General features: G+C 43.0%; 1 protein-coding gene across 7 annotated transcripts in view; it reads right to left on the bottom strand.

The window, feature by feature from the left end:
• The window catches only part of shank3a (SH3 and multiple ankyrin repeat domains 3a), a 141,492-nt gene that overhangs the window by 58,531 nt on the left and 68,968 nt on the right, over positions 1-13,993 (bottom strand). For 5 of the 7 annotated variants that reach the window (XR_015117052.1, XR_015117053.1, XR_015117051.1 and 2 more), the window contains exons 10-13: positions 13,605-13,834; positions 13,246-13,415; positions 2,063-2,244; positions 1,724-1,747 (exon numbers count right to left, since the gene is read on the bottom strand). Coding sequence is in view for 4 of the 7 variants with exons in the window: in XM_086208806.1 (XP_086064932.1) it covers positions 1,724-1,747; positions 2,063-2,244; positions 13,246-13,415; positions 13,605-13,834 (606 nt within the window). In the remaining 3 variants the exon portion in view is untranslated. The remainder of the gene's footprint in view (positions 1-1,723; positions 1,748-2,062; positions 2,245-13,245; positions 13,416-13,604; positions 13,835-13,993) is intronic. The other 2 variants (XM_086208807.1, XM_086208808.1) reach the window with 1 other exon arrangement.

The raw sequence follows: 13,993 nt of genomic DNA, 5'->3' as shown, positions 1-13,993 counted from the left end.
TGTTAAGTTGCTAATGATCTAATTTGAAATTAGTCATTAGCGTGTGTGTGTGTCTAATCCAGAGCAATATCACAGTTATCTTAAGGGTACAAGTGATGTTGTTGATATTTACTTTACACTAATCTTCTCTCTTAGCGAATCAGAACCCCTGAAGGTGACGATGATTTTCTTTGTTTGATGCCAAAACCAAAACCAAAAGGAGAACGGTCTAAATCTACCTTTTCTTTTCCCCACTGTACCACTTGCCTTACATTCTCTCGTCCTCCATTGCAAATGAGCCCCCTGCTGTTAGCAACTCATCCATTTATGAATGCAGATTAGACGAAATGCATTATGCATCAAAACCAAGGGTCATCCATCCAGTAAGGAAGTTGCCTCTTAAGCCTAGACTTGCTGTGCACCAGGAGGGTGGGTCACATCCTGCTAGGACCTCATCTAAACGCTCTTTTCAAACATTTTTTTCTACAACGTCTTGTGCTTCTAATCTGCTTTAAATGTTGAACAACCAGTTGACATCAAGCTTGTATTTCTCAGTTTATCTCCCAAGATTACGGAAACAGAGTGAATGCCATATCGTAATGGTTATGATGGTCAGTGTTGCATAACAGAGCCAGATGGTTTCCTTGGCTGGGCCGTGGTGCTGGCAACCATGTGACTGTAAACTTGTTTCCTGCATGGCCAACATGAAACGACGTGTGCGTTCACATTAGTGTACAGGGTTACGGATTCAGCTTCACCGACAGAAAAGACAGCCGATCCATTCAGCAGATGGAAGCATTCGGGCTGTTGTTGAGTCATCACATTTCCAAACAGTAGTGTCAACATAAATGTGCATCACCGTGTCAGAAAATGTTGTACATTTGGGTTTTGTTCAGCGAAAAACATGTTGTGTGACATTTGTCAACAGGCATAGAGAAAAGATATCAAAGCACCTACGGGAGGAGATCTGCTGGTAAAGGTTTGACATGAAAACAGAGATCAAGGACATCAAACACCAAGGAAGGGAGTGATCATACGTCAACAGGCAGGAAGAGGACGGTTTGTCAATGGATTAAGACTACAGTGTGTGTTTTAAGGAAATAAGAAGAGAGATAGGTGTGTGTGTGTGTGCGTGCGTGTGTGTGTGCGTGCGTGCGTGTGTGTGCGTGCGTGCGTGCGTGTGTGTGCGTGTGAGCGAGCGGGCGGGCGGGCCGCGGCTGTTCAAAATTGAAATTCCAAATTGACCCTTAATCTGTACTTCCTGTGCCTCCGTAGAAGTGAAAGGAACAAGAGAGATCTCGACGTGAGTGCAGCCACTCTCTCTCTCTCTCTCTCTCTCTCTCTCTCTCTCTCTGGCCTTTCTGAGGACAAGAGGGAACTCTTTTTCATTAAGGTAATGTGGGTTTGATCCGTGGTGATGTATGTGAAGTGGCAGGATGTAGGGAGTGGGGTCAACACGGAGCTGGGTATCTGTGGACAGGTGATAAGCGCAGGGGAAAGCTGTGGGAAGCACTCTCAAAAAGCAAAAAGGACACCGTGTTGGTATGCATACCAACAATCAAACCACAAAGGACCTGTTTGAATTTGCATGCCCTCTCCTTGGAGTAATCACAGATTTATACTGAGATTGTACACGTATCTCCAGTGGATTCAAACAGGGCCGATAACAAATTACTACACTACAGGGTTGACACACACTGAGGTGCATGGTAGACGAGGGTGAGAAGAATATTATGGAGTTTACCTTCTACGTCATTACAGTCATAGTCTTGAGTGAAGCATGGATGGAGACAAAAGCACACACATATATACATGAAAGCGAAGCCGCTGCACCTCTGGGTAAAGCAGAAAACAGCACATTTACGACGTGAATGAAATGATAATTCACACTGTCAAGCTGGGAATGACACTGACATGACTTTCAGAGTGAGAAGTTACATAACTGCTTTGCAGCCAAAAACATAAAGTAGAGGTGTGCTTTATATTTTAGAGGTGTGTAACCCCTCTGACAGTTATGTAGCCACATGGACATCAGAGGAGATCCCAGCATCACTCCTGTCACACATTATACAGGACAACCTACCTTTGACCCTCTCTCCACGATTGAGTTGGATTTCTCCCTCCCCCTGTGGTGTGTAGGGCTTGACTACGATGAAGGTACGGCCTGGGACAGCGCTGTAGAGTTTCCGTTTAGGCCCGCGGGGGCCCATCAGCGCTGGAGGGGTATGATGGGGAGGACTTGGGTCTCTCTGCACTGAGCCGGGGCTGTAAACAAACACATAGGTTACTGTGGTGATTCCAGGGAGCTGGTAGCTGAAGCCCGTGGTCACCGACATGGTCGTCAGTGGGGCCGCAACCTGGTGACACCCCCTGGTTGTAACGGTGGCCAGGGAGAGATTCATAAATGTCCCAGTGCCTTCTGCTCAACAGTCAGTGTTCCATGAGAGAGTCATGAGAGGAGAGTACACTCCTCCCAACCACCCTCTCCTCCTCCCCTCCTCCTCTTCTTATTCCCGCTCCTCAACAGCACAGATAATTTCCTTCTTGCTCCCTTTCCCCCTCTTGCTTTTTATCTCCCCCCTCTCCCCCACATCCTAAACAAGGTAAAAGAAGGGGTGGTAAGAGGGACTGCACTGTCTCCTTCTCGGTGTTGGTCTGACAGATCGGTCTGGAAGCCCTCCTTAGTCAAACACATCCTGAGTTGGGGCACCAGCAGAATCCCCCTCCAGAAAGGGACAAATATATGTCCTCAATGGCAGCTGCTCCAGATTGGACACCAGATCCTCCCTCGTCCTCGGGTCCTGGTTCTCCTGCTGTGGAGGAGAGAGGCTGGGCTTACTCCCCGACTCCCGCTCCTTCTCCCGGGAGTCCCGCCGCGTCTGCCTCTCCTCTCCCCTCCACCCTTCACACACATACGTTCCTTCACACACACACACACACTCACACACACTCTGGCAATGCTGCTACTACTGCTGCTGCTGCTGCTGCTGCTGCTGCTGCTGCTGCTGCTGCTGCGCTCCGCGGCTCCCCTCCCCTTTGACAGCTCGCTCACTCTTACACTCCACGAGCCCTCTATGTGCATTCTAGCCGTGCACGCAGGCACATACACAGACAGCCCCCACCGCTTCGACTAACACTGCACCTCCGCTATCATGGCATACGGCACCACCAGCATGTCGCTAACACATTGCTCACACACACACACACACACACATACTGGTCCCAGAGCGCGATAGATCTCCTCCTGCCTGTCTGCCTGCTAGTGTGCATGCGCCACGGTTCCCTGAGGCAAGCTGTGAGAGTATGTGTGTGCATGTGTGTGTCAGTGAGTGTGTGTGACTGTGTGCAGTGGGGCAGGGGTACAAAAATTTGATTTAATTGTTGCTCCTCCCTCTTTTTCCCTTTGCACCGGATCACCCTCCTTCTGCCTCTCATTCTCTCACATCCATTTCACCCTCTGATCCCTCTCCTTAACGTTTTATTCGCATTGCATCTTCTTCATACTCGTGTTCTTCCTCGCTCTCCCTGGTGGTGAATTCTAAAACAGCAGTGGCAAAGCTCCGCCTAGTCTCCATTCATCACTTCTTTGCTACTACAGTGAAAGATGCATTCAACCTCACTGTCCTGCATGCGTTTGAAAACCTTTTTGCCGAGCTCTTTTTCACCATAACCACAGCGACAGACATAAACACAATCAGAATTAATATTCATATTCTAATTCAATATATAGTTTATCAAACAGAATCGGATGCATTATTTACATGTGTTTGGATTTTGATTGTGTGCTTGTGTACATTACTGACTTGCTCCTAGTCAGTGACTTGCTTGTGTGCGTAACTACGTGAGATGAAATAGGATCTCAATCTTGATAAAGGTTCAATAAAAACTCAGGTTTATGTGACACCAATATACAAAACCTCTACAAAGCCTTTTACAAAGTTGACAAACTGCTCAGGAAAAACTTGTGAGAATGACAACTAAGAAGCTTCCACAGTATAATACAAATGTGGCAGACCCAACGGTGATGAAAGGAAGACAAAGAAAAAAAACTTCTTTTTTTTATCCACCTACAGCTGTGGAAAAAAATGCTCTGCTTGTAAAGTGAAAGCAGAGATGTGGAAATTTATTCCTGGTAAGCCTTAAAATACAGCTGGTGTTTTGTTTCTGTTTTTTAAACCTGTTGCACCGATGCTGAGGTCATTTTAAACAGGACTGAGTATTTATCCTGCTGTTTACATCGCCAGTCACAGACATGATCACCTGCTCTGTAGTGTTTTGATCATTGGAACCGGTGGATTATTTATCGATTTGATTGACCTACTTGAATGTGGGTTAAAAACAAAAAAACCAAAAACACATCGCAATCACATTGCTCTGCTGATGTCCAATCATTTTAAATCTGTCGCTGAACAAAAAAGGAAAAACAAAACAAAAACAAAAACAGCCCAGTCCACCCCTTAAACTGGTGTGAATCACTAAAATGGTCGGTGTAGTTCCACTTCTTCATACTGACAGCAAAGCCAGCATCGCTGCATGAGCATCTCTGAATCGATTGATAAATGTCAAAATCGATATTCTAAATATCAGTTAATTACGTGATGACGGTAGTTGGACAAAATCTTCTCAATCAAATGATAAAATTTGGTTTGCCAGACGGATGTCTTTTTAAGGGACAAAAGCGAGTATAGTGTGAGCTTTCTATGCCAGAGCTTTTTATTCCACATGATGGGATGACGATTGAAAGTAGTCTAGAGTGCACTGAGGTGGGTCACACAGATACTGGTGTTGGAAGGCTGCAGCTTTTTGTCTTATACAAATAAAATGGATTCCTCAGTGGATTTCCATCCCAACATCCGCCTGTCCTGAGCCATGCCACCCCCCTGAGGATGAAAGTCGTATTACAAGACAACGCAGACGGGCGCTAGCTAGTTCACGTGCTTACGAATTGTCTCTTTAAAAAAATGATTCCCAATTAGACCAGAATGAACACAACCCTAAATCATCCCTGCCCATCAAACTCTCCCAGTCTCCCCTGACACAACGTATCAGTCTTTTATTTACCTGATTCCTGTCTTCTTTGCCCTCTCTCTTTACTTCTCCATCCCTCCATCTTCCCCCTCAACTCATTTCAAGCCTTGTTTGTTTCTCGGCCCCCCAACCCTGTATTGCTTTTCTTGCTTTCCCCATGTCACACAGTCCCCCCCTCCAACTCTCCATCGAAAGCAACGGCTTGCTGACGGGTTTCCAATTACCGCAGGGACTGAAGGGACGGTATGGCTGCCGCATGTTAATGTCTGAGCCCAGGCGTTGAACATCAGCCGCACACAGAGAAGAGCGGAAGGAGGGGTGGAGAACCAGAGAGACGAGATGGGGCAATGTCACAGTGACACAGAGAGCCAAAAAATTAGATCCCTTCAAGAAGATTGTTTTCAATGACTCACTTACTTCTACCAGCTCCTGCTGTGAGGTTCTCACAGCCTGACAGCTGATGATATTCGGGTTAACACATGGTGTCTATGTGTCAGACAGAGAAGGGGGAGGAGCCGCTCTCTGCTCTCTTCTCGTCTTTAATGACTTGCCTTTGTGATTTCACTGTTATGTTATATCCTCTTCGGCTGTAACACAGCTGACAAAAAGCTGCAGCATTTTGTAAAATCCTCTAAATATCCGATGAGTTTCTGATGTAAAATACTTCATGATTTTTAAACACGTTGCTCACTTCATTAACTTGACGACATAATTCACCATTTTCATATACTCCCTCTTTTTCTTTTTTGTAATGTTATCTTGATCTTCCTTCTTCTGTGCCTCATTCAGACTGACTTCTAGAAGACACAATACAAGATAAGATGTAAGATCAATTACATGCTTGCATAAGTACACATTTATTCTAATGCAGTCTGTTACAAAAGCTCCATCGTTTCCTTGGACACCAGTCCTGCCTCTGTAACGATGGCAACTGTCAATAAAAAGGAAAGAAAATGTAACCAGCTAAAGGCAACTGTTAATAATATGATCTCAAATCTTAAAGATACTGCATTTGCATTGACGATTGTGTCCTAAAATGCATATATGGCAGTCTAAAATGATAATTTAAACTAATCCCTGACCTTAAAAGGAAGTAAACGCACATTTTAATCTAATCAATACGTGAAAATTGTACCTTTTAGGACAAATATATAAAACGGCGATGGATGAAGTACTGGTTTTACCAAAGTTAGGCGTTTTTATTTGATTCTGTTTCTCATGTATTTATTTGAGTTTTAATGAGCGGGGGATGAGAAATAAAACACAAGAATATGACAAAAATAACAGACAAAACAAGCCCCCCGAATAGGTTTTTGTACAACATTACGTACAAATGTTTTTGCCTTTTTTTATATGCCTTTCACCTCTTTATCCTCATTGTCAAACTTTAGATTGTTCCAGCTAAATGAATGAAAGTCCGAAGTCTCAGCCGATAATTTGAATAAGATGCTTGACCGGGATCAATGAGCCCACTACAGACAGGTTAACAGCTTGATAATGAGTCTATTTACCACTGTCTGGATGTCAGAATCTTTTACCTGCCAACATAACTCTGAAGTTGACGCTGCAAATGTCATGAAATGGCATTTACACAGATCTTATCAAACCAAGCAGCTTCACTATTGCATTTTCTCACATGACTGCCTCTGCTTCTCCACTGAATAGCTTTCTCCCTCAAAAAGCCAGGCTCTCTAAGGTGAGATGAGCCCATTATAAACATAGTCATAATAATCATCACACTTTGCATCCTAATGATCATCGGTCTGTCCTTGCTTTGCTGCACTTGACTATCTACGATCTGGTTCTTTTTCGCCCAACGTGGGAGTGTATCTGGCTATCAAGGAGGAATGTAGACGAGTCTGCTCATTGAGCTGAACTGTGACAGGCTGTGGAGAGTAAATCTGTTTGCACATAGACACCATGTTGTTTGCAGAGTTTACCACGAAAGTTAAATAGCGGGGTCAAGTACTGTGATGGAAACACACCTGTAACGCCACCTCTATTCAAAAAAGGGATGGAGGAGAATATTCCACTTAACACCACTCACCTACCCTAACACATTTATTCTTACTCCAACCACCACACTGAAATTTAATCCAAGTTTGGTCTACTGCAATATTAATATATTGCAAAATTTGTTAGAGGCTAATTATTTGTTAAAATGCCGTTTCACATCAAATGTGCTGTTGCAGACAGTCCACACATCAATTCTACAGACCTGTTTGAAACTGATCCCAATGAAAACCACACCCTAAATCATTAATTGTTTTTTTCATGAAAGCGAGAATAACAATGTAAGAAATTGACATTCCCCTCTAACATCCCAAATCACATCGCAAAATCAGTCAAAATTAATTGCAATTGGGTATTTCTTTAAAATCATGCAGCCTTAGAATTTATTGATTGTGAAATAGTGGGTACTGATGTTTAATGTAGCAGTGTCACCATTAGCTGATGCTGATACCAGCGGGTTTTTTGGGTTATTTTATAGTGGATGCCATTTGGAGGGTGTCCGAGCTCAGTGGATTAAGTGGCCGTCTAACAGCTGAAAGATTGCTGATTCGAGCTTCACTAGAACCAGCCTGTGTCGAAGTGTCCTTGAGCAAGGACCCCGAACTGTTCCTGATGAGTAGGGTGCCACCTTGCATGGCAGCGTCCACCATCAGTGCGTGGGTGTGTGTCTGAATGGGTGTAAAATCGAATGGAAAGTACAAGGTGGAAAAATTCTACGCAAACACAGTCTATGTACGATGTAACCCCCTTCTCTGTGCTGCAACAACAACTATTTTCAGTCTTTTTGCTCTTCATCACACAATTTTGAACGGAGCAGCCTAGCGCAGGCAGCATCAGTGTTTCACAGACAGAGAGCAGCTGAAGACCCAAATAGCTGATGTGCATCACCTCCCCATACAGATTACAACCACAGAATCCCCCCACCCCTTGTATCCTACTGATGTGAATTCCCCACAGATGAGGCAGCTGAAGAGAAGTTTATTGAAGGATGCACTCCTTAAGATGAATCATCTTATTTTAAAGGGGGGGGGGGGCTGTCCCTTGAACACAAATATAACAACAACAACAACAACATAATAAACCAAATGAAAGTTATAGGTACATAAACCACCGACAAATACAAGCTCAGCCCTCTATTTCCTCCGCCTCTTCTCGGTGTGTGTACCTCAGCCCCGTGGCTGTGCTGAGACATCAGGGATAATCTACAAACCAACAGCCACTGGTGTGACTAATGCAAAGAAAGAGGGGAAGATTGGAGGTGAAAAAGAGGTGAGGAGAGAAAGATCAAAAAGTAAACAAACAGTTGAACGATGGGAGGGATGACCCAGTTTATGACACACTCGGTGGACCCCATGGTACTCCAACGATCTGCAACCCCATTTTATGACAGTGTGGTTCAGGTAATGAGTCTCTATCTAAAATGCATGCAAATCTCCTCCTATGTTATTCACATTAAAAGTAGCAAGAGCTTATCCTGGCAGTCCAGCACTTCGTCCAACCAATAACCTGGCAGGGGATTTAAAAGAACCTGTGCTGGCGATGCTTTGACTTGAATTTTTATTCCTTTTACCAGACGTTATGAATCCCTGTCTTATCCAAAGAGCTGGAAGGAGTACAGCAGTTATTTGTGCCTCATTAATACCTGAAAAACACATCGTACCATTAAAATAGTCAGGAAAGTTGAAAAGGTCAAATTTTCTCTGCTGGAAAAGAAAGCCAAACACTGGAAACGGAGACGGGAGAATTTGAGAAGTATTTGTGCATCCAAAAATGAACATTGCTTGTTTTCCTCTTTTTAATGGTTTCATTCTAAATACATTTTCATCATGTTGGTTGATGGACACTTTTACAAGCATCTGCTTTTGGTCAGAAACTAAATTTGACATATCTGTAAATCCAAGTCAAAGATGAAATAGAATAACTGGTTCTGCACTGTTTTTTTTTTTTTTTTTTTTACATGGACGTTTCAAAGAAATAACAAACATAACAATAACATAACAAACAAGTACCTTCAGGCTCAGGCCCTAATAAACGAAACAACAGAACAAAAAGCACCTTGACTTTCTGCGTCCAAACCCCGTCACCTCACTGCAGTTCCACAGGTAGGTGCTGTAGCCTGCTATTGGGCGAGTTGTTTTCCGGCCAAGCTAATTTCACACTACCCTGCAACCCGTAAAGCCTGGAGCGTTACCATGGGCATAAACAGAAGGTCAGAGAGAGCGAAGGAAGAGCAGGCTGGGTGGGGGGAATAATAGCCAGAGTATTCAAAGGGAGCATCAGTCTCATTTGACCGCAAAGATGGGCTTGCTTGTTTTAGGGCTTCATATACACACACACACACACACACACACACACACACACACACACACACACACACACACACACATATATATATATATACACATATACATATACATATATACATATATATATATATACACACACACACACACACACACACACACACACATGAGTGTGTGTGTGTGTATATATGTATGTGTGTGTGTGTGTGTGTATATATGTATGTGTGTGTGTGTGTGTGTATATATATATATATATATATATATATATATATATATATATATATATATATATATATATATATATATATATATATATATATATATATATATATATATATATATATATATATACACACGCCTCATTTTAATAGTTGGTATAAGGATGAAGCTCAGTTAAGAACAACTCCCTGTGTACAGAGGGCTAATTAGACCAGGGTACAGCTGACATACTAAACCTGGTCTCCTACTCTTATCTTTTTCCCCCCATGTCTAAGCAACCATGTATAAAATGAACGCTGTGACAGGAAATTCTAGGGTAGCACCAGAGCAGTTCATGCGTTACCATGATGGGATGGCAGGAGGGTGGTGGTAGTGTGACCCACCACACTGAGAATTTATTAGCGAAGCAAATTCACTTCGTATAATTCAGTTTAACATTAAGACACATTTTAATGCCCAAATACTTAAGACTCTACAGCTTTTATGCTGTTTGATATTATGTGATTTAATAAAAGATGCTGGCTGCTCTCTGCTGCTTGCCAGTGGATTACTGGCAGTGTGTGTTTGTGTGTGTGTAAGAATCACTAAATGAGAGGTAGTAGTCAGCCAACGAGAGAGAGAGAGAGAGAGAGAGAGAGAGAGAGAGAGAGAGAGAGTTTGATGGATAGAGCAAAGTGACAGGAGAGTATTAGAGAGAGAGGGGAGTACAGTGAAAGCTGTGTCTGTAATACAATTATTCCCCTGTCAGACATTGAACTGTTTCACACACAAACACTCGTATACACCAATGTGTGGCATTCAGGGATCACATCGAGCATTCACAGTATAGGTGATCTTGCTCTGACATATGATCACAATAAAAAAAGCGTAACAAACGAAGTGTCGTTAAACCACTTCAGTCTCCGAGATGTGTTACTGAGTGGTTTGTCTAATGGTTGAGTGTACGAGGGAGGAGATTTGTTCCAGCAGCAGGCAGCACAACTACATCTGAGGAATTATGTATCAATCGAGTGACAAGCTCTTTTTTGAACCGAGTGCCTCCACAATGACGTTACTCATAGCTCTCCTTTCCGAATGCGTACAGTGCCTATCAATATCTCTGGCTCACATAACACACTTAAAGCTTGGCTGTCTTCAGTTGGTCCCCATGGATCATTTATAAGCCCCTTCCTCATCCATCCTCCCATGCACACGCATTCACACAGCGAGAGAAGTGCTGCATTTCAGTGCAGCATGTTAATTCTAGACAGTATAAAGACAGACATAAAGCATGACATTGATCATTGCACCCTAATCCTGGCAGCAGGTTACAAAACTGTAACAGACCTCTGATCAGTGTTTTAATCTGCCACTGTAAATCTAATTATTCGACAGCCATTTTCAGATTTATTTTCCCTCTCAGAGACGTTTGCATTCTTTTTTTGGGGGGGGGGGCAGATTGCAAGTAAAGTGTGTAAATGAAAACAGAAAATATTGAAGACATTTCTGAATGAGAATTCAGAAAGCGTGGATAATGACATCCAGAAATGATACAGAAAAAAAAGGAGAAAGCTGTTATAATTTAAAAGGAACAGACATTCTTAAAGAGAAAACAGATTGAGGACTACATCAACGCAATGCTACATTTCTGTGGAAGGAATCGGTTTATGGAACAATCTGAAGATGGAAACCAAAGATTCTAAATCAAACATGGCATTTAAAAAAAAAAAAATCAAAACCAGTATGTTAATGAGATATAAAGCACTGGGTCAATTTTGAGTGCCATACTGACTGTTATTGCTGATTTAAAAGGGAAAAGGAAATAATAAAGAGAACCAAGGAATTTAAGTTGCAATCTGGGCCTGCAGCTTGTCTTTTGAATTTATTTATTTATTTATTTTTGAATATTGTGCTCTTTGTAAATTGATTTCTCTACATAAAGGGACAGAATTAATATGATTTCTCTTCTTTCTGCTCCCTTTCATTCAAAATTTGTGAATTTTTTGTGTTTATATTTGCAAAAAATGATTTACAAAAGTGCTTCCATTATGTCAACACCTGCAGGAATTTTAGAAAATAAATCTGCTTTTATAAGCTGTGCACCTTAGACGTCAACACTTGTGACCACGACAAACTGGTGGATCGCCCCCCCCCCCCCCCCCCCCTCATTCCAACACTTTCTGCAACAATTTTATAAAACAATCCAGGGAAAAGCACCTCGCTGCCTTCCAAATTTCCTCAAAATCTCAGACAACATTAGAGATCCAGAGACTACACTGTGCTCATCATTCCAAGTCGGTACTGTCTTTGGCTGTTATTCCTTCGGTTTCACAGCTGCCAAAAACTGGAACACACTACAAAACACACTCATCGTTCAAACCTGACATGCTGAAACATGAACTGCAACAGGCCATAGCTGCCAGCCTCTCTACCGCCTCTTTCTACACACAACATTCAATAACTCTCGTACTTGGTGTCGTTGTGTTTGAAGCTGCCTTGCATACCGTATATATTGGGCTCTCTTCCATAATTGTTCCTCTGATGATTTTCTTAATTTTTTTTTTATATTATTCTTGGCCAGGTCATTCCTGTAAATGAGAAATGAATTTAACCTGCTTAAATAAAGGTCAAACAAAAACCAAAATAAATACACTCACAGTTAGAGGGCAGGCAATAAATTCACCTGTTGCTGTTGTTACTGTCAGTCTGTGGAGCAATGAACTCCACCATCACAACTACTATTCGCGTTCGAAAACGTATCCGCCATTACATTTCTGGCACAAACCACGCCCACTTCCAGTCTGCTATGTGCATAAAGTAAGTAAATAAGATCTGTGCCTGGGATTTATGTATGAATAAAAATTCCGCCCTGACTGATGTTTTGGCATCTTTATCACCAGTAGCAGATGGTTGCAGATAGAATAAGATGCACAATCCTGCCTGGTGAGCAAATGATTCAAACCACCGCAGAACTCGTGTGATGTCATCCCATTTGGTTTGTGGACTCAGGTTTGATGTCTTGGAGGTAAACATGTTTGGAGGTGATTATGGAGCTGGAGAGCAGCGAGAGGAGAAAGACTGAGGCTAGCAGCGACTGATAACTGTAACACCAAACCCACCGGTCACTCCAAAAAGTCAAACCTTTAATTACGCTTAATTTAATATAATTTAAAAGGTTCCGCTCCAGTCTGCACCCACCAACACCGATTGTGTGCAGTTGGAGTGGCAAGGTGGAACAGGACACCGTTAGTGACACGCGTCCAGTCTTGAGTTGGAGCGAATAGAACATGTCTGATATTTCTAAGCAGACTCTGGATGCCGTCTGGCAGTGTGTGATCTCCCCAGTTGTTAAATGTGTGAGATCCCCAGTTTCTCACTAGCTTGTCCGGTAGTGTAATTCTGAGGATTTTCATAATCTGCTAGGACTGAAAAAGATGTGTAGCTTTATATATGCCATGAAATAAGAAAGTAACTATAGAGACCAAAACTGTGTTGAACCACATATTTCTGCTGTTAAGTTGGCTTTTTAACAAGGGGGTCAATGCTCCTCGAAGAACTGCAGTTACACATCAGCGTAGGTGCATAAAGAGTGATTAATGATTCAAAGTGAAAAGCTTCTGGTGGAGAGTGACGTGTGAACAGGAAGAAGCGTTCTCTCTCCAGAATACTTTAGATATGAAAATGATAAGAGAGAAAAGATGATGTAAAGGCAAATATGACAGACCTGAGTCTTCCTCGAGGGCCATATCCGTGAGGGTAGCCATGGCTATGGGACCTTCTGGGCACTGGCTTGTCCTCATCATGCATGTGATGTAGTGAAGGTGAGCGGGAATGAGAAGATCTGGAGCTGCCGGTACTCTGGAGACTGCTGTCAGGGATCTCTCCATGACGGCTCTGGAACACAGCGGAGGAATGATGCACACACACAGGCACAGACACGCACACACACAAACACACAGACACACAGACACACACACACCAACTTCGTCACATTATTCAAATCTCTTCTTCAGTCCTTCAGGTGTTTCTTCTTTTTCACTCAGGCAGTAAAACTCAAACACATCCACACGGCGCTAATCTTACCTCTCCCAGGCTGCTGTGCTGCTGCCCGAGAGCTGGCAGGCTTCGCAGTGATGGGACAGGGGAGTGACCCTGACGGCCACGGATTTCTCGGGGGCCCTGACCGTGAATGTGATCGTGGTCCCCATTCAGGTTGTTGTCACTAGCAGAACGGAGCAAGGAGCGTGGCGAGGGCATGGGGCCAGGCATCATACGTCGACGGTTAGTGTAGGAGGGGGTCTCCCTGAAAGGCACTGACAGGAGGAAGACACATGTAGGACTAAAGTGTCTCTTCACTGTATGATATGAAGATATTAAAGCCAAAGCGTTTCACATAAGGCTTCAATGGAGGAAATAACTGCAATTTCACTCATCTAAATGGCACTCAAACACGTTTTAACTGTTATTACGTC

This window comes from Aulostomus chinensis, chromosome 7, assembly GCF_037954235.1.
Source record: "Aulostomus chinensis isolate RoL2024-O1b breed Wild chromosome 7, RoL_Achi_v1.0, whole genome shotgun sequence".
In the NCBI taxonomy this organism is placed as follows: domain Eukaryota; kingdom Metazoa; phylum Chordata; class Actinopteri; order Syngnathiformes; family Aulostomidae; genus Aulostomus; species Aulostomus chinensis.
The sequence above is the reverse complement of the archived record's forward strand: the minus strand, read 5'-3'. Positions and strand labels throughout refer to the sequence as shown.